Source organism: Falco cherrug, chromosome 4 (genome assembly GCF_023634085.1).
Source record: "Falco cherrug isolate bFalChe1 chromosome 4, bFalChe1.pri, whole genome shotgun sequence".
NCBI lineage: Eukaryota > Metazoa > Chordata > Aves > Falconiformes > Falconidae > Falco > Falco cherrug.
The window spans coordinates 92,005,174-92,032,135 of NC_073700.1; the positions used below are offsets into that span (position 1 = coordinate 92,005,174).

General features: G+C 48.2%; 1 protein-coding gene, 1 long non-coding RNA gene and 1 gene segment (V, D, J or C); 2 read left to right on the plus strand and 1 right to left on the minus strand.

Annotated features, from left to right (window-relative positions):
• Positions 1-84: 84 nt before the first annotated feature.
• LOC129735863 (uncharacterized) lies at positions 85-24,016 on the minus strand. Of its 3 annotated transcripts, XR_008731747.1 has the most exons (4): positions 23,349-24,016; positions 16,896-17,337; positions 3,350-3,560; positions 85-3,245 (listed from the first exon to the last, which is right to left on the minus strand). It is a non-coding gene; the product is annotated as an uncharacterized LOC129735863 (long non-coding RNA). The 3 variants fall into 3 exon arrangements; XR_008731746.1 differs by lacking the exon at positions 23,349-24,016 and having other exon boundaries at positions 16,896-17,796; XR_008731748.1 differs by lacking the exons at positions 16,896-17,337; positions 23,349-24,016 and adding an exon at positions 10,625-11,891.
• Positions 6,464-26,962, plus strand: part of LOC102046564 (immunoglobulin kappa light chain) — a 33,187-nt gene continuing 12,688 nt past the window's right edge. For 2 of the 13 annotated variants that reach the window (XM_055707267.1, XM_055707266.1), the window contains exons 1-2: positions 20,308-20,464; positions 20,576-20,870. In XM_055707267.1, the coding sequence (XP_055563242.1) occupies positions 20,413-20,464; positions 20,576-20,870 (347 nt within the window). In that variant the 5' untranslated portion in view covers positions 20,308-20,412. Of the gene's footprint in view, positions 8,762-8,883; positions 9,205-17,995; positions 18,176-18,290; positions 18,598-20,307; positions 20,465-20,575; positions 20,871-22,292; positions 22,612-22,731; positions 23,051-24,475; positions 24,653-24,772; positions 25,094-26,962 lie in introns of those variants that run through there. The other 11 variants (XM_055707260.1, XM_055707263.1, XM_055707269.1 and 8 more) reach the window with 11 other exon arrangements.
• Positions 9,350-10,631, plus strand: LOC129735861 (T cell receptor gamma variable 5-like). The segment is given in 2 exon segments: positions 9,350-9,887; positions 10,008-10,631. Coding segments are annotated over 2 exon segments (423 nt in total).

The following is a 26,962-nucleotide window of genomic DNA, read 5'->3' on the forward strand; positions in this document are numbered from 1 at the left end:
ACATTGTGTTAGAGAATCTAATCTTATTTTAATACCTCTTTTTCCAAAGAAACAGCATAGCAGGTGCAGCATCTAAATTCTTGCTCTCAACCCTAGTCATGGCCAGAGCTCCACAAGGTCTGAACCACAGGTCGACAAGTCTCCTAGCTGCTCCTCCTGTTCCAGACTCTGACTGCCAGCTAGTATCAGTCCACAAGCACCAGGGGAGCTTGTTTCTGCTTGACCGTCACTCAACTGAAGATTGCTACCTCTTAGTAATTTTTGGCTTGTCCACTTATTTTGTGTAGAAAGAAAGTTCTCCATGAATCTGCTATATTGTGTTTGCTGATGCCTGGAAGCTGCAAATATTTAGGAATATCTATGTTTTCCTAGCAATTCACTTATTTTTCATGATATTTTGGTTGGGAGCTCATTTTGTATGCACATGACATCTGTTTCCACTTTGTTCCTAAATTTTCAGATTTCAGAAACAGATTTTTTTGTTGCTCTGGAACAGAAGGAAAGTTGGTTTCTCTATTTTTCATAATACAGCAGCTTTCAAAAGCAAGTCTAGTGATAACCGTGTTTTGTGAAGAAGCTGAACGACTCAACTGTAATAGCTAGGATTTTGGCTTTGAAATGTCACAATGAGCAATTGGAGTCTAAGGAGGCTGCAGGAAAGCTCTTTGGTTTTCTCTTCATTCCTTCAACAGTTTTGGCAGTCAGTAGTGATCCAGGACCAAGAATCTCCCCAGGGAAACAACTTTATTTTGGTTTTAATGTGTCACAATAAATTCCAGACTCCAGTGCACCACTTTGAGGTGGTCATAAGAACCTATTACACCTGATCTATGGTGAGACTCTGATGACCTCCAGGCTAGTTTCCTGCTTAACTACATCTCAACACTTGCATTTCAGTAATAGCCGCCCTACAGATCACTGCAACAGACCAGCATGGCACAACGGAGCCCCAGTTTCCCCACGGATGCCATGTTGCCGCTTCTTTGATGGGGGCCTACAATCAAGTGAGACCATCATCTGTGACAGCTGTAACCCTAAGGAAGCAGAGGACACTATGATCAGCCCAAAGCATTTCTTTACCCGTTGTAGTAAAGGGTAAAGAAATAAAGGTAAAAAAGGGGTAAAGAACTGCACGCTGATTGTATGTAGTTACCATTATTGCCCTCTTGGTGCTAGAAGTACCCAAGTCGAAGTCAACACCCTTGGCCTTGATTCTTCTAATGTCCTTGGTACAGGTCGATGTGCTAAATCTACTGGTAAGGTGTTTGCAGCACACTTGGGCTTGTATATACACAGGAAAAGTCTACAGCAAAGAGCCTTCATGGTTTCTTCTGACATGCTCTGAAGAAATACTTATTCACTCTACTCTTCCTTTTTTAATTCCACCTCAGTATAAAGAAAAATATAATTTCAAAACCCATCAAATGTCCACATCTTGCTGCAAGGACTGTAATTATTTGCTAGCTATTAGATGCACTGATAGTGTCCTAAAAGGCATACTACTGCACATGATGCCTGTGTCATTTAAGTGCTGCAGGTTACTGTGGATATGGCATTCCATTCTGACGCGAAGTACATTGTTGTACCTCACGCACGCACCTCAGGGCCACAAAGCAAATACATGTCTTGCAGGAAGGATGACGAGAATTATTGTTACATCGTTAAAACTCCTTGCAAAATTCCATATGCTAAGATGATAGATGTTAAAGGAAGGGCATTGAAAAGTTAGCCAGAACGATAATTTTCCTAATTTTCCTTTCTCACAGGAGTTCATGAATAGAAATGTATTTATCATTTTGGGTTAACAACTGTTTCTCGTATTGGATTTCTTCTTACTCTAGCTTTATTAGACAGACTTCTCTCTCAGACACCTTTATGTCTGCAGGTCCTGAGATGAATATTATAAAATAAGTGCATTTCTCTGACATCTATAGAAGCTTATTCTAGGGCAAGCAAAGGAAATTCTTTCCAGTATTGTACTGCTGTTACGTACCAGTGATACCCTCCCCCCTGGAGTTATATTAGCCCAGAATTATTTCTCCCTTTTCTTGGATTTTTCTGATTAATACATCACATTGGACTTGGCAAATTACCAAATTTCATGCTTTCAGTGTGATTTTAAAACAATAAGCCATTGTATCTTTGTTTCTCTGAAGACTTATTTATGCCTAAGACAGCGCACACTACTAACCTTGTAGAGCAGCTGTAATTTCTAATTCTACATAAAATAAACCCTTGAAAGATTTAGGGACCCAGTCTCCTGATCCGCAGGCTGATTATGCACAGTGTGGCCCCTGGAAGCAGGACGGAATAGCTGAAGATGGAGGAGCATTTCATGTGAGTGAACGAACTGTGTATTTGCAGCTCATCTGTCTGGTTTACAGCCTTTCACGAATAATGAATAATGCATAAGCTGAATGACACTTCTGTGCTTGTTCTCCTCCTCCTCCTCCTCTACCCACCTTGCTCCACCTCTTTCAGAGCTCACAGCTGGGTGCACCTGTCCCTGACACAAGAGGAGGGAGGGGAGGCTGGAGGGGAGGTACAGTCCTGCTCAGATCCCGTGGCATTTGATTCCAGGATGCCCTGATTGCTGATGCCCTAATGCTGGAAAGACATAAATCATAGTCTCATTATGCTCATGCTTAATGAAAATTTCTTAGTGTCTAGCTGACACAGGGAACAAAGGCATCAAAAGAAAGTGACCGTGATGGGTAGGTTAGATGGATGGAGTTAGGAAAGAGCAGCCACTGGCTGTAGGAACAGTTTACAAAGCTGTCCCCTCTTGCACACCCATGTGCAGGCAAAGCGTGAGCAAATATTACAGCTATAGCAGCCACAAGTACTACAGTAGCCTCCAAGCCACCGCAGCTGGCTGCTTGAAGGACAACATCGGATTTCATTTTTAGTTTTTAAAATTAATTTAAAAGGTCTGTCTTTTTGTATTTAAAACACTAAGGTCACAGTTGATGAAGCACCACCTGATAAGCCAATCCCCAGCTACAAAATTAGTTCAATTAATTAAGCAAGGTCACATGTCTGAAAGCAGCACAAAGGAGGGTGAAGGTGTTTTTTCCAGCCAGCTGGAATCAGCAGTGTCACTGTTGGCTCTGATGTGCTCTCTGGTGGCGAGACGTTTGCAGCAGACGAGGGGACTGCAATGGACTTGTGCGAGCAAGCTGGTGACACTGCGTGGCAGGTACTTTGCTTCTGTTTTGGTTTTCTTTTCCTGGTGTAAAGAAATTCTGTTTAATTAAGAAGAGGAATTTTAGGAAAAAGGCACTTTCTCAGTCCAGGTTCAGAATTAGAGAATATGAAGGGGGCTATGTTTCTGGACTCAGCATCTCACCAAATGTATAGGTGTATGATGAGAGTAAATTTTCGAAGGTTCCTCTCTTAGGTCTTTATCCACGTGACTTCAGCTCTGATGCTATCTTTGTGCATACCCTGTCTCTGGCCACATTTCAAATACATCTGTGTTTCTCTTGCACGGATGTCTTCACGCTGACCTGTTCAATCACTGCACAACTGCAGCACTTTCCAAATGGTGGCTCCTGTAACTGACATGAAGACCTCATAATTAACATTAGTTTGGCAAAGGTGAAATCATCCCAAAGGGAATTGTGCCACATATTCAGCTGTTTAACAGCAGCTAAAGGAAACTTTAGTAAAAAAAAAAAAAAAAAAAAAGTGCCCAGAGAATAGTAGAAGTACCCCTCTGTGTGTATGCAGGATTTCTGTCCAGTCATGGGCGCTAAATGCAATGCAGAGAACAACAAAGTAGCATGTAGCCACCAGAAATAGTCTTCAGGAGTCAGAGAGACCCACATCTGCTGAAGAGGGTTGACAAATGCAGAAGTCCTGTGTGTCCTCAACCTGCTTTCAGAGGAAAAAAGTCTCAGGTCTCCTTTTGTGCAAGCCAGGCTAACCCCAGGTCACTAATAGTGCCTCTGCATTTGCCTTGTCAGGCTGCTTGTAGTACAAGGTATAATTGGAAAAAGAACATCAAAATGCTGGAAACATAAGTAGTTATATACTTAAATTATTATGTTTCCAAGTTACATGCTACAAAGGAGAAGGTGAATGTACTCCAGGTTTCCTACACTTCATTTATTTCAGGTAATTCAAATTCTCTGGTTACGTTTTTAAATTTAAACACACTGACCTGCGGTAGAAGGAAGAATCTGTCTGTGTATCAATGAATCAAAAAAAACCTGGTAATCTTGAGGAATAGGTTATGCAGGTTAAGACAAAATGACCAGATAAGAAAGTTATACAAAATTCTCTCTCCGTGGCCAAAATCTGACAGACCTCATACCTGGCACGTTGCTGTGGCTCCCAAGGTCTTTTAGAGATATAAAGGAAAGTGGAAGTTGTCCATAGTCATTGGCAGGGATTGAAAATGCTGTATTTTAAGCCTATAAGATGTTTTACAGGAAAGGCTGTGTAAATGCTGAGGATCTTCAGGTATCTCCTAGCCGAAGAAAGAACATCACACTGGTCTCCACCTAAAAAAGTACTCATGAAAATAAAAATGACCGATGCACAGCTGTTTTGCTTAAAAATTTCAGAGTACTGGAGGAATTCTTAGCATCCCTCCATGCCTATGGATGCTCTGTGGCATCTATCTACACGGCCGCTCAAAAAAGGCTTCTGAGGGTTTTACTGCTCCTTATCCAGCAGAGGGTGGTAGATGATGGCATTTGCATTTACCAAATTAGCTGTCATTTGGCTCAACCTTCAGCTACGAGTTTGTAGCATTAGTATCTCTCGTTATCTGGAGTTGCCTCATACCTGCAGATGCGCAGGGCAAATTCAGTGCAATAACAGAAGCAAAACCATAAGACATTACACAACTTATCCTTGCGTCTCATACGTATTAAAACGCATGCTGTATACCAAACGTGGCAAATCTGCATCAAGTAACAAGTTACTCAGCTGGTCCAATTCAAAGAGACAATTTTGATTTAAGAGGCAAAAATATAATTTTATACGCTACCTCTGCTTAAAATAATTCTATAATCTACTTGTGTTTAAATAAATAGCTAGATTATTAACTATGGGAAAACATTTTAAAACAAAAAATTACTTCATTTTCGAGCTCTTTCACACTACTTTGACTTTTTTAAGCTAGTTTCCCTTGTAATTTTCTTGCGTCTCCTCCAGTCTCTGCCTCTTTCTGTTCAGCCTGCCCGTGGTTTGTCCTGGTTTCACTGGGGTGACTGAAAGCCCGGCTCAACTTGTGGCTCTGAGGTGTTCGTGCTGCACTGTTTGACTTTCATCAGCGCCAAAGTCCAGTAGTGGAGTGTTGAGGGTCAGAAGTGAGTTGAACGCAGCAGTCTCTTTGCATGCTGCTTTGTGCTTCTTGCCTGCCTTTCAATAGGACGCAATGCACAGTCTTGGTGCTTTGAAGACTGTTCCACTCTTCCAGTTTACCAAATGGGAACTAATCAGAGATTGTCTCGGGGTTTTTCCCTCTTCCCTCTCAAATACCAAACACTTTGTAGAGGTCCCTTGCAGTAAAAAGAGACACCCCCCACCTTCACAGGCTTTCACACCATGATGACGTGACCATGCATCCCCTTTCAGCCCTGGTGTGAGCCTATGCCCCTTTCCTTTCGCTGTCAAAGCCTGAAACTTCCCGATAGGCTTGAAGTAACAGCAGCTGGTGAGTCTCCTTATTTTCCTATCAGAGGGTTTAGGACTCTGGCTGTCTTCTTGCTCTTTCAGCCCTAGAGTGCTCCTTGCCTGGGAGCACACAATGCTGCAGTCCTTGAGGAGCAGCAGCACAGGCGTGGAAGCTTCCGGGAAGCCTCCCCAGCTTGTCTCTTTCCCTGTAAGTGCATGTCTTCCCCTGGTTTTTAATGTTTTTAAAGGTCCTGGTCATTGCTTATATAGGGCCGTGTGTCTGATGCCCCACAAGGTAACATTCCAGAGAGCAAAAATTGCTCTACCGTGCAGAAACCAGGGAATGGAAGGGAACGTTTCGGTCCCAATTCTGTAGTATTAATACATTTCTACCTAAAACGCAGGAGATTCCTGTTAGCTCCAGAGGCTTCTGGCTCCCCTTAGGGGTGTCAGGCTCCTAGGTGGGCCTGGCATCAGTCCACTTCGCTCTGCATCAGCCCTGGGAACATTGGTAAACAACAGGCAGTGAGTTTTATCAGCACAGGAGAAGATGCTCTGATGAAACAACTTGGTTTCCAGGGGTAGAGGCTCTTGGCAGAGCTTCACACGTTTAGTGGTTTGCGACAGTACCATTTTTCAATGGATTTCAAACTCTTCCTAATAAAGAAATGAAGAGGAATGAGTTTGAAATTTTAATCCAATTATGTTCACATGATGAATGAGCAAATGAACAACAATACTTGTTTTTATGTAAACAACATTTGTTTTATGTAACGTTACTTTGGCTATTCAAAGATTTTACTCTTACAGAAATGACCTTCTTTTGAGCAAACTCTCATGCCCTGTGGAAGTACCGAATGGTTTGTGTGGTGAGTTGCCTTGAGTCCATCACCAGATGGCCACCAGATGCCATAACTCTGGAGGTAGGCCATAACAGGAGGAACACCTTGGGAATGTTGTGGTAGTTTCTCATTAATATGACAGATTCCAAAATTGATTGTTTTCTTTCACCCAGTTTGAATGCTTGAAGGCTGCAGAGATTTGTGCTGACTTTGAAGAGGGCAGAGTTAAATATCTTTGCTTTCATTGCTGACAGAGAATTTGGCGGTGACGTTACAGTCCTGATTGCCCAGGGCTATTAACAGGATACCACTCTCTTTCCTTCCAGCTATGAATGTGACTGGAAATAAATGCATAAGTTTTCAGTACACCTTTTTGCATGCTTTAAGGTGTAACAATATTTTTCAAAATACATCAAAGTGAGTATTTCGCTTTAGTCCTGAAAAACTCCAAACTTTCCTCTCTCAAACATTTTTTTTTTCAATCAATGAAAATAATGTTTCCTTTACGTTCAGTCTGACCCTTTCTCATTTGCCTCCTGGATACAATCTGATTACCAATACTCCAGGCAGGAACCAGGCTGCTCTTCATCTGTGAACAAAACTCAGGACCACTCTTTAATCGAGATCCCCCATGTAGTAAAACGAACACTTAGCAGGAAACAAATCCAGTTACTGTGATTGCTGTCATGGTTATATCTGGTTTGTGATTGACCCATTGCTGTGTTAGGTGCTTCAGAAGAATGCTCAGTGAAACTGTCCCTATCCCTAGGAACTTACAACGTCAATCAATAAGCAAAACAGATGGAGACTGGGGATAGGGTGAAGAATTGTGCTTGGGGTTTTTTCCAGTCAGGCACTTCAGCACAGAGATGTTTCTTGCTGGGTAGCACCGGCCACTTATGTGCCCAGCTGAGCTTGCTGCAGGGCTGGGCGTTCTCCATCTCTGTAAGCCCGAGCTTTTGCAGCTGGCCTGAGACCAGGCAGGGGGCTGAGGTCAAACTCTGGCAGTTCCCTGTCACCAGGCTGCTAATGGACATGCCTGTGCCAGCAGAGGTAAAGCAGCCAGAGCATGGAGCCATTCCTCTGGAGGAGGGACATATTTGGAGAGCCAGCCCTATACAGTGTGTGCATGGTGACACCACAGCTACACAGCCACCACCATTTTATTACCAGAACCTAAACCTGCACAGTAAAACACCACCAATGTCTTCATTGGTTGATGTCACAGACCCTGGGTGGTGTAGGAGTTTTATTGGGGTGAGAGGACGCCTACTTACTGCACTGTGCTTTCTATAGCAAGACAGGAGGAGGAATAGTCACCTGGAGCTGTGTCCTCCTTGACCATGATGACAGGCAGGGCAATATGCAGAGGAAGAGGTGAGATGGTATTGTGGAAAAAGATAAGCTCTTGGCCTCAAAACATTTCTTAGAGGGCATAATTGTCGTTCATCTCCTTCTATCAAGTCCTACTATGCTGAATGTCTTATCAATGTTACGTTGTCACACCTGATTCCAGACTGCCCTGCAAGTGTGTTAAATTTTCTATTGTATTTAAGTATGGGAGAAAACACCCAGGATAACCGTCTGTATGTCTGAGCACTCACAAGCTCAGGCAGCAAAATGAGGAAGGGCTAGAGGAAAAAAGAGGTCAAAGGTCAGTGTAGCCAGCTTTGGCTTGAGGAAGGTTGGGGGCCGAGTGTCAGGAGACCAGAGCAACTCTCTGCCCAGTGAGACTTGGCTTCCAGCACCTGCAGTGTTGCAGGCAACGTTGATGGCTTTCTCAAGAAACCGTCCCGTGTGGTCCTGTCACGGTGTCAGAGAGCTTCCTGAAGCAGAACTCATACTCAGCGGAGCATGTGGCATGGCTATGCCCATTCTGTGAGAGTAAAATTGATGCGGACCACAAAGAGACGCGTCCCCCATGGTTTCACCACCGCTCACACCCTCGGGATGTCTCACAGGGGAGCAGCACTGCCTCAGCTTCACAACAGCCCTCCATGGTCTGTCCACAGAGCAAAGCCCCATGCAGGGGACAGTCTCCTCCTTCCTTCCCCTTCTCGCTGAGTCCCCCACCCTCACATCTCCCCGTGAGAGCTCAGGGGACGTGCTCCTCTGCCTTCATGCACAGTGTCACCAGCTGCCACCCAAAGGAGACCCCACCTCCTGCCGCACGGCATTGCTGACTCTGCACCAGCGCTGCTTTCCTTCTCCTCTGACTCTCAGCGACAGCAGAGCCTGACAAGCAAGCATGCTGCTGCTGACAGTGCTCCTGGCTGCAGCCGCTTGGTCCTGTGAGTCCTTCCTTGTTTTCCTCCCTTTCCTCACAGGCACGCCCATGGCTGTGCCAACAGGCATCTTCCCAAATCCCACAACTCCAGATGATGACATCATGTCTCCTCCTTTTTTTTCCTAGATGCATTTGCACAAGAAATTCCCGTGCAGAGCCCTAGATCCATCACCAAGTCTAAAGACAGTGTGCGCCTGGACTGTGACTTAAAAGGTGTCTATGGAGATCTTCGTGACATCGCTGTACACTGGTACCAACAGAAGCCAAATGATGCTCCAGAGAGGATTCTCTACCACGCTGGGGCAAAAGTAGTAGATGGTGGCTTCCAAGCACACAGGTACACGGTTGAAAAGTTTCCTAGCCAGAAACTGTGTACTCTCACAATAAAGGATATCACGCCAGATGACGCTGCAACCTACTATTGCGCCTACTGGTACCGTCACTGTGGTAGGATGTCAGAGATCACCAAGACAAATACTCCTTCAGCGTCTCAACCACAAACAACTTAAGAGATCCCAACTCACTTCTCCTGGTATGGATGAGCCGCCTGGCCTCAGGCGCAGGAGAAGCAGGATATGCTCGGTGCCAGCTGATGCCTCGGAAGCATCAGCTACCAAAAGCAGAGATTTTGTCTGAGCAAGTCCATAGCACAAAGAGAATCTCTCCGACCTGCTCGGACACTGCACAGCTCCCCTCAGCCCTCCGTGCGAGGGCATGCACCCTCCGATACCAGGGTGGCCTCCAGCTGAAACCTTCGCACCCCGCTACACAGCTGGAGCTGCTCGTGCTTGCAGCCCTTTCTGGGGCTCTGCCTCGAGTTGGAGAGATGGGGCCACACTCCGGCATTGAACCGTCCTTCCCCTCGTTACCTGAAAGGCAGACAGGACCGCAGCCGCCTTACCGACCGTAGCGCTCGCCAGCCTGGAGAGGCTTTTCTGCAACTGTGCCCCATCTGCATGTGCGCAGAAGACCCCTGGCTGAAGACCGCCCAAGGAGTCACCTCCTCCTCCCACACAGCGCTGTCCCCACCTGGGCTCCCTTTCACTCTCCTCTGACTCTCAGCGACAGCAGAGCCTGACAAGCAAGCATGCTGCTGCTGACAGCGCTCCTGGCTGCAGCCGCTTGGTCCTGTGAGTCCTTCCTGATTTTCCTACCCTTCCTCACAGGCACCCATGGCCGTGCCAACAGGCATCTTCCCAAATCCCACAACTCCAGATGATGACATCATGTCTCCTCCTTTTTTTTCCTAGATGCATTTGCACAAAAAAATCCTGTGCAGACCCCTAGATCCATCACCAAGTTTCGAAAGAGTATACGAATGACATGTGAAATTCAGATATTAGGGGCAAGTTTTGATGGCACCGTCATACACTGGTATCAACAGAAGGAGGGTAAAGCTCCAGAGAGGTTTCTGTACTTTTCAGGAGGGAAAGCTCACACTGAAAGTGGATTTCAAGCACACAGGTACATGGTTGAAGAGCTTTCTGGCCAGAACCGCTGTGTTCTTACAATAAAAGATGTCATTCCAGACGATGCTGCTACCTACTACTGCGCCTACTGGGATACCGAGTCACTCACCATGACAGAAACTCAAAGATCCTCAAGGCAAAAACCCTCCCTCAGCATGTGAACCACATGGTTGCAACTGTGCCACTGCCTTGATCTCCTCACTCCATCTGGTCTCAGCTGCAGACAGACCTTGTGCTGCTACCCAGCAAGAGCAGATAACCCTGCACCCCTGCACAACCGTCCCTTCAAAGCCTGGGCCATCACCAGCACTCTGGTCTTCAAACACACATCTACTATTTCCAGGGCAGAGGAAGCCTCCGCTGCCTTAAGAATTAGCACACAAATATTGGAAACTCACCCGCGCCTTCGTTGCTCCCTGCACAGCCACGGCAGAAGTCTGGTGGCCCCCGAGGGCAGCAAACGTTGCACTGACTTCCCAGTGCAGCCACGGTTCTCCCCAAGGAAAGAGAAGGCAGAAGAAGACAGACAACGTGCTGAGGAAAGAACCTTCGTGATGTGAACGACAGGCTTGCCGCTGCCTGGCATGTCTAGGAAAAGTCCCCCACTGTACTCGCCTTTGCTCTACGTGTCGGCAGCAGTAAGTCCCTGGACATACCTAATTGGCACATCACCGAATCCCACACGGACTGATTTGAACCGGAGATTTACAGTCCCTTGCCTACCGCAGCTGGTGATGTGCTGCCCGTAACCATCCCCTTCTTTCATTGCACGGGAAGGCAGAGAGGATACAGAGGCGGGCTGCGAAGGAAGGAAGATTTGCTGAAACCGTCAACTCTGACAGACGGACTTCAGATGTGCAGTGAGCCAGCCTGTGGCCCTGGGCACAGCAAGCATTTTGCAGGAGAGCCAGAGAGGAACACTTCTGGCTTGTGCCTTTAGTTTCAGCACGCAAGTGCGCAGGGATTTCACAGAACCCTGTTGGCATCCTCAGGGCTCGTCAGCCGTGTGAGACAGAGCGCTCAGCCAGGAACCGCTGCTCTCTCGTGCTGCCTTTGTTCATAGGATCGCACGGCATTTTTCCAAAGGGATTCCTGAGTCCAGTGAATCACCCTTATTTGTTGTTGCCTTCTGCCCTCCACAAACAGTGGCTTCCAGCACCCATCAGTTCTGCAGGCAACGTTGATGGCTATCTCAAGAAACCTTCCCGTGTGGTCCTGTCACGGTGTCAGAGAGCTTCCTGAAGCAGAACTCATACTCAGCGGAGCATGTGGCATGGCTATGCCCATTCTGTGAGAGTAAAATTGATGCGGACCACAAAGAGACGCGTCCCCCATGGTTTCACCACCGCTCACACCCTCGGGATGTCTCACAGGGGAGCAGCACTGCCTCAGCTTCACAACAGCCCTCCATGGTCTGTCCACAGAGCAAAGCCCCATGCAGGGGACAGTCTCCTCCTTCCTTCCCCTTCTCGCTGAGTCCCCCACCCTCACATCTCCCCATGAGAGCTCAGGGGACGTGTTCCTCTGCCTTCATGCACAGTGTCACCAGCTGCCACCCAAAGGAGACCCCACCTCCTGCCGCACGGCATTGCTGACTCTGCACCAGCGCTGCTTTCCTTCTCCTCTGACTCTCAGCGACAGCAGAGCCTGACAAGCAAGCATGCTGCTGCTGACAGTGCTCCTGGCTGCAGCCGCTTGGTCCTGTGAGTCCTTCCTTGTTTTCCTCCCTTTCCTCACAGGCACCCCCATGACTGTGCCAACAGGCATCTTCCCAAATCCCACAACTCCAGATGATGACATCATGTCTCCTCCTTTTTTTTCCTAGATGCATTTGCACAAAAAAGTCCTGTGCAGACGCCTAGATCCATCACCAAATCTGCAGGCACTGTGCGCCTCATGTGTGACTTTAAAGGCATCTATGGAGACTTTTCTGACACCATCGTACACTGGTACCGACAGAAGCTGAATGATGCTCCAACGAGGATTCTCTACCATGGAGAGAGAACAGTAGTAGGTGGCGACTTCCAAGCACACAGGTACATGGTTGAAAAGTTTCCTAGCCAGAGACTGTGTATCCTTACAATAAACAAAGTCACTCCAGATGACACTGCAAACTACTATTGCGCCTACTCAGATTGACACCGTGGTAGGATGTCAGAGATCACAGAGCTAAATACTGCTTCAGCGTCTCAAACATAAACGACTTGCAAGATCCTAACTCACTTCCCCAGCTGTGGCTGAGCCCTGCTCTGCTCTTTTTTTAACAGGAAAGTAAGCCAACACTGTCTCTTCAGCAATTTGTTTGCTTTTTTGTGGAGGGGCAAGGTATCAGTTTGTATATTTTTTAATTTCTTTGTCTCCCTTAGGATTGAACTATGACTGTACATCAGAACTTCCTTTGCAGAGGAGCTGTGGCAGGGCTAGGAAAGATTTTGGGCTTCTTGAAAAACATGCTAGCTAGTCTCCTGTCTTGGAAGGTCATTGTATGTATTAATTAATGGCCTCCAAAAATATCTCTTTTGGGTTTTATATTAGACTCCTGTTTGTTCTCCAGTCTAATTATGTGGTCTGGTATCAGCAATGTTGGATCATCTTGTCCTTCTATCCTCGGTTGTTGACTCTTCTGCCCTGGGCTGTTCAGTGACTTGAGGTAAGCCACACAGCTGGCAAGTAGCTGGCAGGTGTGCCTAAGCTATGGTTTATTCATCAGAGAAAAGTCAGGCACAAACAAGAGCTATTTACAGAAGTACGGTACTTAAATACACACTCTCAGCATTCTTTATGAAGTAGTGTCAAAGCTTTCTATAGTTAGAAGTGAAGTTTATGGCACCTATCCGATCCTGCAGACCATCTTGTTCTCCATATCAGATTATTTCTTAGACTGTTTCTAAGCTAATCTCGTTTTAGCAGTCCCCAGAATGGAGCTCCCCCACCTCCCAGGAGAAACAAAGGGCGACAGCCTGGCCTACCTCAGGGTCTGGACATTGTCTTGACTGACAGCCTGAACTTGCGGTACCAGCAAGGGCTACAAACACTGCGTTCACTTACTCTTCTAAGTCCCAGAAGACCCAAATGCCTTACTATTGCTTCCCGCAACAGCTACAGAATGCAAAGCACTCTGGCAGATTCACAACCAAGGGCTCCATATCCGAAATTATTTTTAACTCACACTAATGAGAAACAGAGAAAGCCAGTGCTGCTGAAGTTGCTGAGGGCCATCTAGATGTAGGCTTTCTGAAAAAAGCATTCAGTACTGTATTGCATATTATTTTTGTAAAGCAAAGTTTTAAGGGGGGGGGGGGGCGGGAAATCATAATTTGTGTCAGAGGATGGATATTTCTCAGATGCTGACTTGCAAAGAACTCCCTTGCCAGGATTACGCGGCATTGGTCTACACCTTCCAGCAGGAGCCAAAGGGTAGACCAGGATCTATATTGGAGCAGTCCACCTTCTTTTTCCAGGCGGTGTTGCCTCTTGCACCTCACGTGGAGTGAGTGGTCAGGGTACGAAACTCTGGACTTGCCTGTCTCCAGGAGCAGTGATGGGCAAGTCCTGGGCCAGTGCCACACTGCTGTTGATCTTGCAGCTTTTTGTAGTTTTGCAGAATTAAGTCAGACAAAGGGTTGTTTTTAATCCCACCCAGAAAGCCACAAACCTCGTTCCTAATTGCCACAGGCCTTCGCTTCTGGCTCTTTTGCCATTAAGACAGGAAACCAACAAGATGCTGTTTAAAGATCTAAGAGCGATGGATGCCAAGTGCTACAACATGAAATTATAAACATTTGGTCTGCAGTGGAAGGTGCACTTCTAGAATGTACTTTTCCCACACTTGGTATTGGTAACGGGATTCTCACTGTCAGTGGGAGCTGGAGCCCCTTCCTGTCACTCCCTCTTGACTCGCCGTCAGTGTGAGGGCTCAGCACTCTGCGAGGTGGAGCATTCAGCCAAAGCCCAGCAGAAATAAAAGGAAGATCCCCTTAACATGTTGGGGTTTGTAGTATGCCAGGAGACAGGCAGAGTGCTCCCCCACGCTTGGTTCAGCTCCAGCTGCAGTGGAAGTGACTGGCTTTCCCAGCACCTTGTGTGTTTTACACTCCCAGGAAAGGGCTGGGTTGACTCTGCCAAAGTCAGTAGTGCCTTGAGCATTGACCTAAATGGTGGTAGCAGGTGCAGATAATGAAAGGAAGGAGCAAGCAAGAAAGAAGGGAGCAGGAGAGAGAAAGGGAGGGAGGGAGGAGAGCGAGAGAGGAAGGGGGGCAGGGAAGGAAGGAGAGAGAAAGGGAGGGAGGAAGATAGAAAGGGGGGAAGAAAGGAAGGGAGGGAGGATGGGAGAAAGGGAGGGAGGATGGGAGAAAGTGACAAAGGAAGGAAGGAAAGAAGAGAGGAAGGGAGGAGCAAGAGAAAAAGGGAAAAGGAGAAAGTACAAGAGAGAGCCAGGGAGAAAGAATGAAAGACAAACCAAAGCCACAGTCAAAGCACCAGTGGAGGGGGAGAAGCTGCATTCAGATGTCTCCCACGTTCAAGGCGCGATGGGATGGGGTGACAGAGGTGTGGAGCAGACTCTTTCCTTATCCAAGACATCCCTGGTGTTCCAGATAGGCCTAAAACCTCCTAATGTTTGAAGAATGCTCTCATGAGATTCTTCACAGCTCCTTCCTTGCAACATGCACCTCTTCATCTTGTCGGCCTTGCTGAAATAGCTGAGCTCATTTTCATGTCTTCTCAACAAAGCGTAAGTTTGGAACAAAGGAAGAAGCCAGCCCTGAAGGTGAATATTTTGTCAAGATAGAAGCATCTACAAGAAAACTGTTGGGAGGCAAACCTTAACTTACCTAAATTCTTATTAATCACTGTAATTGACTGCTGAGCATGTGAATGGCTTTACATTCTCTTCATAGTTGCTGTGATACACCTTTCATCAGATATATCAAGCAGAAAGTATTATTAAACTCTTAGCTTAAAAATTTCCCAGCTGAAATCAGAACAATGGCCAACACTGAATTCACTTCCACCTGTTACAGAGACCTGACCACTTGTGTCTCAAAAAAGGCTCAAATGGGCTCATCAAAACCAATCGCTGCTTCTCTACACTGAGCTGCAAAAAATGTAAAAACTGCTTGATTTGCTGCTTTCCCTAGCGGAGACCCTTTTTGTCCATAAGAAGCTGACAGGTGTTAGGCCAGGCTGGAAAAAATTCCCTGTGTGCAGGTTGTCTTCAGTTATTGGAGGACGTTTGAAATCCCACTGAGACGACTGAAAAGTGTCCCTGTGACCTGGGATGAGAAACTCCAGTCAATCTGGGAGCAGAAAGGGGAAGTGTGTGACATACGATGTTCCCAGCACTGTGAAGTACCTTCTGCAAGCAACCCATTTCTACTTGAAAAACAAAGAACCCTGATAGCAGTAGTATCAGTGAGCTGTCGTTATAAAGCCTGTTTTTTCAGATGGCCTGGATGAAGAAGCAGCGGAGATGGGAGATAGCTGAGGGAAAGGGTTGCTCATCAGCAGGTCTTTGGACCTCAGTATTGAACTCCTTCCTAATGACAGTCTGGCTTGCCCGATTAACGCCAGCTGATATAAAAATAATTGGGCCCAGGCATCGCCTTTGGCTTGGGAAGCGCACACCATTCTGATAAGAAAATCGGAGAGTAAACCACGTGAGATGCATAGAAAGCATATTCTGAACATGGCGCTCTTGGAACATCATAGGAACACAAAAATGAGCAATTTACTACAGATGTCCTGCAGATCTCAAATAAGTTTCAAGCACCTCCATTTGAACTAGAGAGCTAAACGTAGGTTTTACCCTGTTATGCGGTTTTTCATTACTGGGGTGGTCAGTAAAAGTCTGAAACACTGGGGCTTGCTCTGCACTTCTGGGTAACTCCACACACTGCCCGTAGGAACAGGGTTTTCAGGTGGAAGCTACGTCACAGGATGCCGTTTGATGTTCAAGGATTAGAATGAATGGGACTAAATGATAGAAAAGCAGCCTCAGAGGTATTGCCATGGAATGAAAAATCACCCTACACTCGGTGCCAATCAACTGCCACATCTCCGATCCTGTTGTTCACCAGCTTTTCACTCACTGGTGCCGAAAGAGGCCTAACCCAGCTCCCACACGCATTGCCTACATGTCCTCCAGGCTCATCCTCAAAAACAAGTCCAATGGGGGGAAATTTGGTATCAGGACGGGCCCCACCAAATCTGCCTGCGCCCTGACAACGTGCAAAGTAACTCCGCAAGGCTGCGCTGCCTGCTGCGGTGCCAGGCGGGATGTGCGGCAGTAGCAGCCGCGGGGGCCCTCTGCTCTCTGAACCAGACCCTGAAGCATTTGACCAGGCCTTGGGGCAGGCACGCCGTGCGGGCAGGCGGGCACCGCAGTGCTGCTGGGCCAGCGGGCATTTTGCAGAGGCGCCACGGCCTGCGCCAGCACTTCACCGACAGAAAGGGCCTTTTCATAGCTTCAGCTCACTTGCCTCAGGGTGGGTTTACAGGACGGCAGGGTGGGCTAGCTAGAAGAGGGAAAAGCCTTTCCATTCCCACCCCGCTTCCAGCTACATCTCTGGAATAAAGCCCCGCTTACGTCATTTCTGTGGCAGAACGGAAAGATAGAAGTGAAAAGAACGGGAAGCGCTGCTCAGGACTGCAGGTCCCGGGTAAACATACCCATCTTTCTTGTCCTTCCCTGCTGGCAGAGAACTTGGGTTTGTTTTCTCTTTGTTTTCCGTTTGGAGCCAACCAAACCTTCATTTAGGTGCAAACGCCAGTCTCTTCATCGCCTCCAGCGGGGCTGCTCAGCCAACACGGCAGTGAGCCTGCAAAAAACCAGCAACGACACAACGCACAGATATGTATTTCTGTTTTGCAAAAGGACAGACGTTAGGGTTTATCTCACCCCTGTTCTGTTTGTGGCCAAACAGCCGGCAGGTGAAGTCAGAGGAGCACTGGGCTCTGATCCCCGCGGACCCATTGGGACCGGTCTCCAATACGGGGTCTCCAGAGCATGGTGAGCACTGGGGTAGCGGCTGCATTTCACAGAAGAGTGGAAGATCGAATTCCTGTCACAGCCACAACCGTAGGGCAGCAGTTCCCGGATCTATGTGATAGTCTGTGGAAAAAGAAATAACTGGCTGACATCAGAAGAAAGATAACCTTATGACAAGAAAGAAAGGGGATGTGGTTTTGTTTTCTTTTGGAGGGAACCAGCAGCAACCTTGCCTGTGAAGAATGACTTTAAACTACATGGAATAATTTCCTCATTTTGCTTGCCCTAATCATCTTCATTTTAAACTAAGCCTAGGAGGGCTGTAAAGCTTTTGTGTGGCTTTGCATAATACCTGGCATTAGGAGATACCACTCTGGGGGGCAGCATCTCACTTGCACAGCAATACTGCTCCTGAGCTCCCAAGTGGCTGCTCTGTGTTTCCCCTAACTTTGGAGTTCGACCTGTGTGATGAGCAGCAATTAAAGACCCCTCCCGTTCTTTAAGCTCCAAGTTCTTTCGTTTGTTTGTTTGTTTGTTTGATTTATTGGCGGTGCAACCGAGCAACAACACCTGACCCCAGGCATTGTTTAGCAGCTTTCAACTAAGTCTGCCAGCAGTGGTAAAATCTGCTTCAGACCACAAAATTACATGTTAAATGAGTTAAAGCAACTGTATTTGTATGCGCATAAGAGCGGGAAGGTGAGTTTGAGGCGCTGGTGCAAAAGCTATAATCTGACCGTTAACATTTAGCGGGGTTCAGTCATGCTGCTGTATCTCAACGTCACCTGCCTGCTGCCAGGGCAGCCTCTTGGGGTGATGCCCAAGTGAGTCATTTCCTTCCTTCAGCCGCAGCCCACCGTCCCTGCGGGACAGCTGTCTCCTTCCTCCCAGAGGCAGACGCCAGCAACAGCCCTCGGGATGCTGCTGCTCCTGCTCCTGCTCCTGGCTGCAGCCTGGTCTGGTAAGTTCCCCATGTCACCCTGGCACGGGGAAGCAGCAGGAGGCATCCCCTACTTCCGTGTGAGAATGAGTAGCAGGCTAAGAACGTTTGTTGTGGTTTCTTTCCCTCTTTCTAGATGGACAAGAGCAAGTGCTTCTGAGGCAGAGCCACGTATCTGTTAGCAGAGGGCTGGCTGAAACTGCATGGATTGAGTGTGCAGCTGAGGGCATAGCTGACTTCCAGACTGCGTTTATCCATTGGTACCGACACAGACCTTCCAAAGCTCCCGAACGGATTCTGTATATCGGAACAGGACAAGCTTCTTATGATGATAACTCCTACAGGAACAAGTATTCTGCCCTGAAGAAAGGGACAAACATCTGTGCTTTCTCAATCAATGACATCAGCTCCAGCGATGAAGGTACCTACTACTGTGCCTACTGGTGGTACCACAGAACTAGCAGACCACAGGCAGCCTGTGCAGAAAGCTGCCTGTACCCTGAGCGGCCGGCTTTCTCTCAAATGCGGGGAACCACCACCGCACCCTCCTGCCTCTAAAACATCCCAACAGGTTTACGCTGAGTATGCAAGCATAAGTAACAGACACACAGAAAAGCAGCAAAATGCAGCGTCCTGCAGCTCAGCTGGCAGAATGCGCTGTGCTGGGGAAAAGGAGCACTCCTGTGGGTGATGCTTTGATGCCCGAATTATAGAGTAGCACAGACTCGTCCTTGAATAGCACAGACGCTTTCCCAAGTAGTCTGAGCCAGCAAAAAGAACCGCTGGCTTTGGAGGGAGGGAGCATCGGCAGGGAATATTTGCTCTGAAGATCCAGCCTGGCAGACTTCAGATCCAGGTCATGATGAGGATACTGGTGACACTCACCACTGGTCACTCCCATCTTGATGGCTGTGATGACAATGACTGCTTTTAACACTGTTAACCCTGAGGACTCCTTCTTAGAGGCAAGGATCTCTTGCACTGGGCAACTCCTGGAAAGACGGTCCCAAGACAAGGTTGTGAAGACCGCTTACAGGAGGAAGCTGCAGGCTAAAGCAGGGAAAGCATGGACATGGTGAGACAGCAGCGCTCAGCCAGACAGCTGGCAGCAGAGCCGCAGTCAGAGTTCACTTATGTGGCAACGCCACTCACAACCCTGTGCCCCCGTGAGTGTTTCACGCAATGCGAGTGCATCACACACCCCCTCAGGACAGTCCTTTCCTCCTCCACGTTCATTACCTAAGTGCCTGCAGGCCCCGGCGTCTTGTCTGAAAACATCATTGCTGCAGGTTCTTCTTGCAGCTCTAGTTTGGCCTTGGAAGACACCTTCCTTGCTGGCTTTTACACTTAAGTGGACATAATCAGGACAAAGTCTCCATCTCGGGAGCTGCCTGCTCACAGTCTGGGTCAGGTTTGTTCTCTGTAGCTATGCCTACACTGCAGGACCTGACACCAAGGGGTGTATCTGTCGCAAGGACAGCAGAATATCAGCTTTCTGTGCCGGTGGTGAGAGGACAGTTAGTTGGGTACGCTGCTGCTGACAAAGACCAAAAAGAGATCCAGAGTGAAGTCTTTCTCTTGGGCCACAAAATGAGAAATCTCTCTCTCAGGGAAGAGCATTGGAGTGTGGTGGCTGCTGCCCAAGGGACCATTTGCTGTGGAGGCTTGGCAGGGCACCTTTTCAGGGCTCTGAAATGACAGAAAGTACAAGAAAAAGCAGGCAGCAGTAAAACAGCTGGTTGGGAGTCACGCTTGCTCCAACCCGGCTTCACCTCACCGTGTCTGGGGTAGGTGGGGAAGTCTGAGCAGACGGCTTGGAGATGCTTCAGGTAAGATGAAGAGATGATAGTTCACGATGAATAACCCAAGGTCTGCTACCAAAGCCGGCACTTTATTTCAGGAAGGGCTGGTGAAGCGTGATTCTGGGACAGCTGGTGCCTGAGGAGAGGACAGCATCCTTGGGAAAGGATGGATTGAACAGTTTGACTTCTCACGTGTGAGCTCAGCAGTCTGAGAGGAACACAGCAGATAGACAGATAGATGAAGAAGTGTAATTTCAGACTGAGTACTTTATGTCCTTTCTACACTGTTACTGCTGTGGTTTAGCTTGTCAGTAAATGTAACGCCCTCCCTGGCAGTGAGTTGAAGGATGGCCTCTGATGTGCCGAATGAGTCATTTCCTCCTCCCAGACGTTTGAGGCTTTCTCCACCTGAAGGGCTCCATAACATTTCTGTCTCCATTTCCAGGCTTCACGCACATGGGCAGCACGCTCCTGCTCCCAGTCCTTCTTGCAACTTCATTTTGGTCCTGTAAGCCCTTCTTTCCTCTCCCCTCTCCTTTCCCTGGGTGGAGGACACAACCCAGGCTCCAAACTTCATCCGTTTCCTCCCTTCACCCGATTTCTCTGCTTCCCCTCCCAGGTGGAGATGCACAGGCAGTGCCAGTGCAAACCCCAGTGCTGCAGGGGAAGGTGACGGGCAGCTCTGCCAGCATGTATTGCCGACTGAGCAACGAACATGTCGTGCACTGGTACCAGCACCTTCCTGGAAAGCCGCCAAAGAGGATACTTTACATGTGGAGACAGACAGCTACTTTTGATGACAATAGCGATAGAAGGAGATTCCAAGCTCAGAAGCATTCTACTGAGCCCCTCTATTATCTCACAATAGATAATTTAACCCCGAGGGATTCTGGCACTTACTACTGTACATATTGGTTTTATCGGAGCCTCACAGTGTTAACTGGGCAGAGATAAGCCCTACAAAAAGATGCTTTGCGCTCTGAACTCTGCTAAAAGTTCCGATGCTTCCCTATTGCACCACCCCCACCCCACCCCCACCCATGATTTTCTGCAGCACGATAGGAAAAACAACACTATCTCATGACAGCTGTGAGACACAGGATCTTAACAACCATCATCTCATTTCAGCGCTCACACGCACCTGTAACATCCAGAAACTGGAGAGTCCCAGTCACTTGAGAGTAAATATATGATGAAACATTGCTCTTAAAAGGAAGGCTTAATCGTACTGAAAGCACTCACCTGACAGTCAACATGCCCTGCCCGTGTGTGTGAATAGATGCCAGCTGTGAATTTCCCTTCTCTATATGAATCCTTGGAGCATGGAAACGTATCTCCAACCCCTCAGTCCTTCTCTTGGAAAAAAACGATATGAATATAACAGAAGGCAAGAAGACCAGGTGATCTCGCACAGCCTCCTTCATCTTTTTCTTTTCTCTTCCTTTGCATTTCAGTCATCACAAGTTCCTACGACAGCCCAGAAACCCTGATCTTTATTGTCACAGGTTCTCGCCTGCGTCCAGGACAGAATGGAAAACATCAGCCACAAGCTACACCCCTTGCAAGCACAGACTCTCAAGCCCTTTGGATTACCTACACTGAGTCCTACAAACAGGTGCTACGATCTATGACTGGTTCTAGGGAAGCTGGCATTTGCCTGACAGCAAAGTCAGAAAACTGGAATGGTTCTGTGCCTCCTAACTCCAAGGAGTTAGGACAGAAAGTAACATGCTCAGTGTCCAGTGAGATACTCCCCTAATGCACCTGGACCTTCAAAATGAGCACAAATACATCCATGGTGGTGGTTTTACAGTTCCACAGACTGTGAACATTGATTTGAGCAGAGAGCGCACCCACCCCGCTTCTGGAGATGCCCCTCTGCCACAGCTGCTGACAGCAGCCCTCCCAGGGCGCGCGTTTCCTTTCCAGCCCTCCTTTCCAAGAAACCTTGGCATCTCAACTGAGCTCTGAAACCAGGAGCCTGCAGCTGTAGCTTTCCTCCCGCACTCCAACCCAAAGTGGAGGCGCGTCCCCGCGGTGCAGCTGCCCCGGGTGCTGCGGGCTGATGGACCCAGCTGCTTCGGTGAAGGGCAGCACCAGTACGGGGCACCCCCGGCACTCGGGCATGTCACAGCCAGGGGACTGTGCTGCACACCAAAGGAGGTCCCCAGTGATACGGGGGAAAGTCTCCCACCCGCTCGGACACTGCACAGCTCCCCTCAGCCCTCCGTGCGAGGGCACGCACCCTCCGATACCAGGGTGGCCTCCAGCTGAAACCTTCACACCCCGCTACACAGCTGGAGCTGCTCGTGCTTGCAGCCCTTTCTGGGGCTCTGCCTCGAGTTGGAGAGATGGGGCCACACTCCGGCATTGAACCGTCCTTCCCCTCGTTACCTGAAAGGCAGACAGGACCGCAGCCGCCTTACCGACCGTAGCGCTCGCCAGCCTGGAGAGGCTTTTCTGCAACTGTGCCCCATCTGCATGTGCGCAGAAGACCCCTGGCTGAAGACCGCCCAAGGAGTCACCTCCTCCTCCCACACAGCGCTGTCCCCACCTGGGCTCCCTTTCACTCTCCTCTGACTCTCAGCGACAGCAGAGCCTGACAAGCAAGCATGCTGCTGCTGACAGCGCTCCTGGCTGCAGCCGCTTGGTCCTGTGAGTCCTTCCTGATTTTCCTACCCTTCCTCACAGGCACCCATGGCCGTGCCAACAGGCATCTTCCCAAATCCCACAACTCCAGATGATGACATCATGTCTCCTCCTTTTTTTTCCTAGATGCATTTGCACAAAAAAATCCTGTGCAGACCCCTAGATCCATCACCAAGTTTCGAAAGAGTATACGAATGACATGTGAAATTCAGATATTAGGGGCAAGTTTTGATGGCACCGTCATACACTGGTATCAACAGAAGGAGGGTAACGCTCCAGAGAGGTTTCTATACTTTTCAGGAGGGAAAGCTCACACTGAAAGTGGATTTCAAGCACACAGGTACATGGTTGAAGTGCTTTCTGGCCAGAACCGCTGTGTTCTTACAATAAAAGATGTCATTCCAGACGATGCTGCTACCTACTACTGCGCCTACTGGGATACCGAGTCACTCACCATGACAGAAACTCAAAGATCCTCAAGGCAAAAACCCTCCCTCAGCATGTGAACCACACGGTTGCAACTGTGCCACTGCCTTGATCTCCTCACTCCATCTGGTCTCAGCTGCAGACAGACCTTGTGCTGCTACCCAGCAAGAGCAGATAACCCTGCACCCCTGCACAACCGTCCCTTCAAAGCCTGGGCCATCACCAGCACTCTGGTCTTCAAACACACATCTACTATTTCCAGGGCAGAGGAAGCCTCCGCTGCCTTAAGAATTAGCACACAAATATTGGAAACTCACCCGCGCCTTCGTTGCTCCCTGCACAGCCACGGCAGAAGTCTGGTGGCCCCCGAGGGCAGCAAACGTTGCACTGACTTCCCAGTGCAGCCACGGTTCTCCCCAAGGAAAGAGAAGGCAGAAGAAGACAGACAACGTGCTGAGGAAAGAACCTTCGTGATGTGAACGACAGGCTTGCCGCTGCCTGGCATGTCTAGGAAAAGTCCCCCACTGTACTCGCCTTTGCTCTACGTGTCGGCAGCAGTAAGTCCCTGGACATACCTAATTGGCACATCACCGAATCCCACACGGACTGATTTGAACCGGAGATTTACAGTCCCTTGCCTACCGCAGCTGGTGATGTGCTGCCCGTAACCATCCCCTTCTTTCATTGCACGGGAAGGCAGAGAGGATACAGAGGCGGGCTGCGAAGGAAGGAAGATTTGCTGAAACCGTCAACTCTGACGGACGGACTTCAGATGTGCAGTGAGCCAGCCTGTGGCCCTGGGCACAGCAAGCATTTTGCAGGAGAGCCAGAGAGGAACACTTCTGGCTTGTGCCTTTAGTTTCAGCACGCAAGTGCGCAGGGATTTCACAGAACCCTGTTGGCATCCTCAGGGCTCGTCAGCCATGTGAGACAGAGCGCTCAGCCAGGAACCGCTGCTCTCTCGTGCTGCCTTTGTTCATAGGATCGCACGGCATTTTTCCAAAGGGATTCCTGAGTCCAGTGAATCACCCTTATTTGTTGTTGCCTTCTGCCCTCCACAAACAGTGGCTTCCAGCACCTGCAGTGTTGCAGGCAACGTTGATGGCTTTCTCAAGAAACCGTCCCGTGTGGTCCTGTCACGGTGTCAGAGAGCTTCCTGAAGCAGAACTCATACTCAGCGGAGCATGTGGCATGGCTATGCCCATTCTGTGAGAGTAAAATTGATGCGGACCACAAAGAGACGCGTCCCCCATGGTTTCACCACCGCTCACACCCTCGGGATGTCTCACAGGGGAGCAGCACTGCCTCAGCTTCACAACAGCCCTCCATGGTCTGTCCACAGAGCAAAGCCCCATGCAGGGGACAGTCTCCTCCTTCCTTCCCCTTCTCGCTGAGTCCCCCACCCTCACATCTCCCCGTGAGAGCTCAGGGGACGTGCTCCTCTGCCTTCATGCACAGTGTCACCAGCTGCCACCCAAAGGAGACCCCACCTCCTGCCGCACGGCATTGCTGACTCTGCACCAGCGCTGCTTTCCTTCTCCTCTGACTCTCAGCGACAGCAGAGCCTGACAAGCAAGCATGCTGCTGCTGACAGTGCTCCTGGCTGCAGCCGCTTGGTCCTGTGAGTCCTTCCTTGTTTTCCTCCCTTTCCTCACAGGCACCCGTGGCTGTGCCAACAGGCATCTTCCCAAATCCCACAACTCCAGATGATGACATCATGTCTCCTCCTTTTTTTTCCTAGATGCATTTGCACAAGAAATTCCCGTGCAGAGCCCTAGATCCATCACCAAGTCTAAAGACAGTGTGCGCCTGGACTGTGACTTAAAAGGTGTCTATGGAGATCTTCGTGACATCGCTGTACACTGGTACCAACAGAAGCCAAATGATGCTCCAGAGAGGATTCTCTACCACGCTGGGGCAAAAGTAGTAGATGGCAGCTTCCAAGCACACAGGTACACGGTTGAAAAGTTTCCTAGCCAGAAACTGTGTACTCTCACAATAAAGGATATCATGCCAGATGACGCTGCAACCTACTATTGCGCCTACTGGTACCGTCACTGTGGTAGGATGTCAGAGATCACCAAGACAAATACTCCTTCAGCGTCTCAACCACAAACAACTTAAGAGATCCCAACTCACTTCTCCTGGTATGGATGAGCCGCCTGGCCTCAGGCGCAGGAGAAGCAGGATATGCTCGGTGCCAGCTGATGCCTCGGAAGCATCAGCTACCAAAAGCAGAGATTTTGTCTGAGCAAATGCAGAGTGCAAAGAGAACGGTGAAGGTCCAAGAGCTAACCCATCCTCTCCATTCCAGCTTCTCCTCCCTTTCACTCAAGCATGGCAACAAACTTGCGCAAGTATTTATTTAATGAAAAGGGGTACTTTTCCATATTTTTGTTGCTGGAAATGGGTCAGTATGTTGTACTAAATCTTTTCAAAATATTTGGCCTTAGAAAGAAAATTGAAATACAGAGCTTTAGCCTGAAGATTCGTAAAATTTTAAGTGAAGGAAAAGGAGCGTTATTTTTGCTTACAAGACAGTAGCTGGTCGTAGAGGAAGATTTTTTATGTATTCCTCCCAACATCTGTGGTGGGCATTTTCATTCTTTTTTTCTATCTGTATCATTCCTTTTCCCCATCTTCTTGCTTATTACTGCCTGTGTTTCACTGGTGTTGCATCTGAAAAAATGGAGACTGAGTTACCAAAGCTAGTACCAAAGAAAAGAGCTTTCAATAGATCAGAACAACTATTCATACTTATGCCTCATATGCAATGCATCTATGCATCCTTCCTATCTACTGCCTCAAGGTATATGCTGATCCTCCTGCCTGAGAAATTAATCCATAGATGTTTTTTCCTCTACTATCAAGCCTCTCCTTGATACCTGTCTTTACTCTGGTAGCCTGATACTTTCCTCACTTTGTTCATTTAAGTGTAACTCTTTATTATAGTTTGGTCCCGTAATATATATAATATTATAATATATATAATATATATGTAAATATAAAAATAAATAAAAAAATATAAGAATACTAGTCTGTTGGGATGAAAAGGTGGCACAACGATTTTAAATATGTATTAGGTCTCCAAATGGCTATAGGTCAGTTTTGGCCTCTTCATACCTGCAAGCCCAGATCACAGAGGGGAGTTAGACAAGCTGTCAGCAACATGCAGTGTTTCACTTTGCTTCTTCTAATGACACCTCCCAGTTACTCGCTGTCATGACTATAATACAACAGTCCCAGCAAATTTGCTGGCCTCCTCCATCATGTGTCTAAGGACGTATCAGGAAAAGCACCGCTCAGCACTGCTCTCTGCCTGCATCCCTCCTGTGTCGCTTTGTGGGTACAATAACAGTGTTCCTGCAGGAACCTTCAGAGCAGATCATTTCTTGTTACACCTACTTCAACCTTCATCCTCAGGCTAGCTTCTCTCTCTAGCCACAGATTGTAATTTCTTCACATAGCTTTGCAGTTGGTACACCACACAAGATCCCAGAAGTACTCTGTTTCTTTTAAATGGCAAACTAAGCAGGCAGGCTGTTTGATCGACACTAGCAGTGACTCCCCTGATGTTATCTTGGGCTGTTTCATAAAGAAACCCACGCACAAAGGAAAAGCCTCCTTTTCTCATCAGCTAGTATGCAAACAGCTGTTGTTACAGAGCCTGGAGTGATTCCGGGGGATGATCAGACAACAACCACATACTGGGGGCAGAATACACAACCTGCAGCACATGGACACCTTTGCAATGCTTATGGTGCTGGTTCTTCCTCCTTTCCCTCTGCGGAATTGTATTAGGACAGCTAACGATTAACTCCAAGCTAGTAGTACTTGATGTCACAATTGCATGTGAAAGGGGTTAGACAGCTTTGGGAAAGAGCAGGGTAGTCACCTGAAGGTGTGTGTTTATTAACATGCACAAATCTGC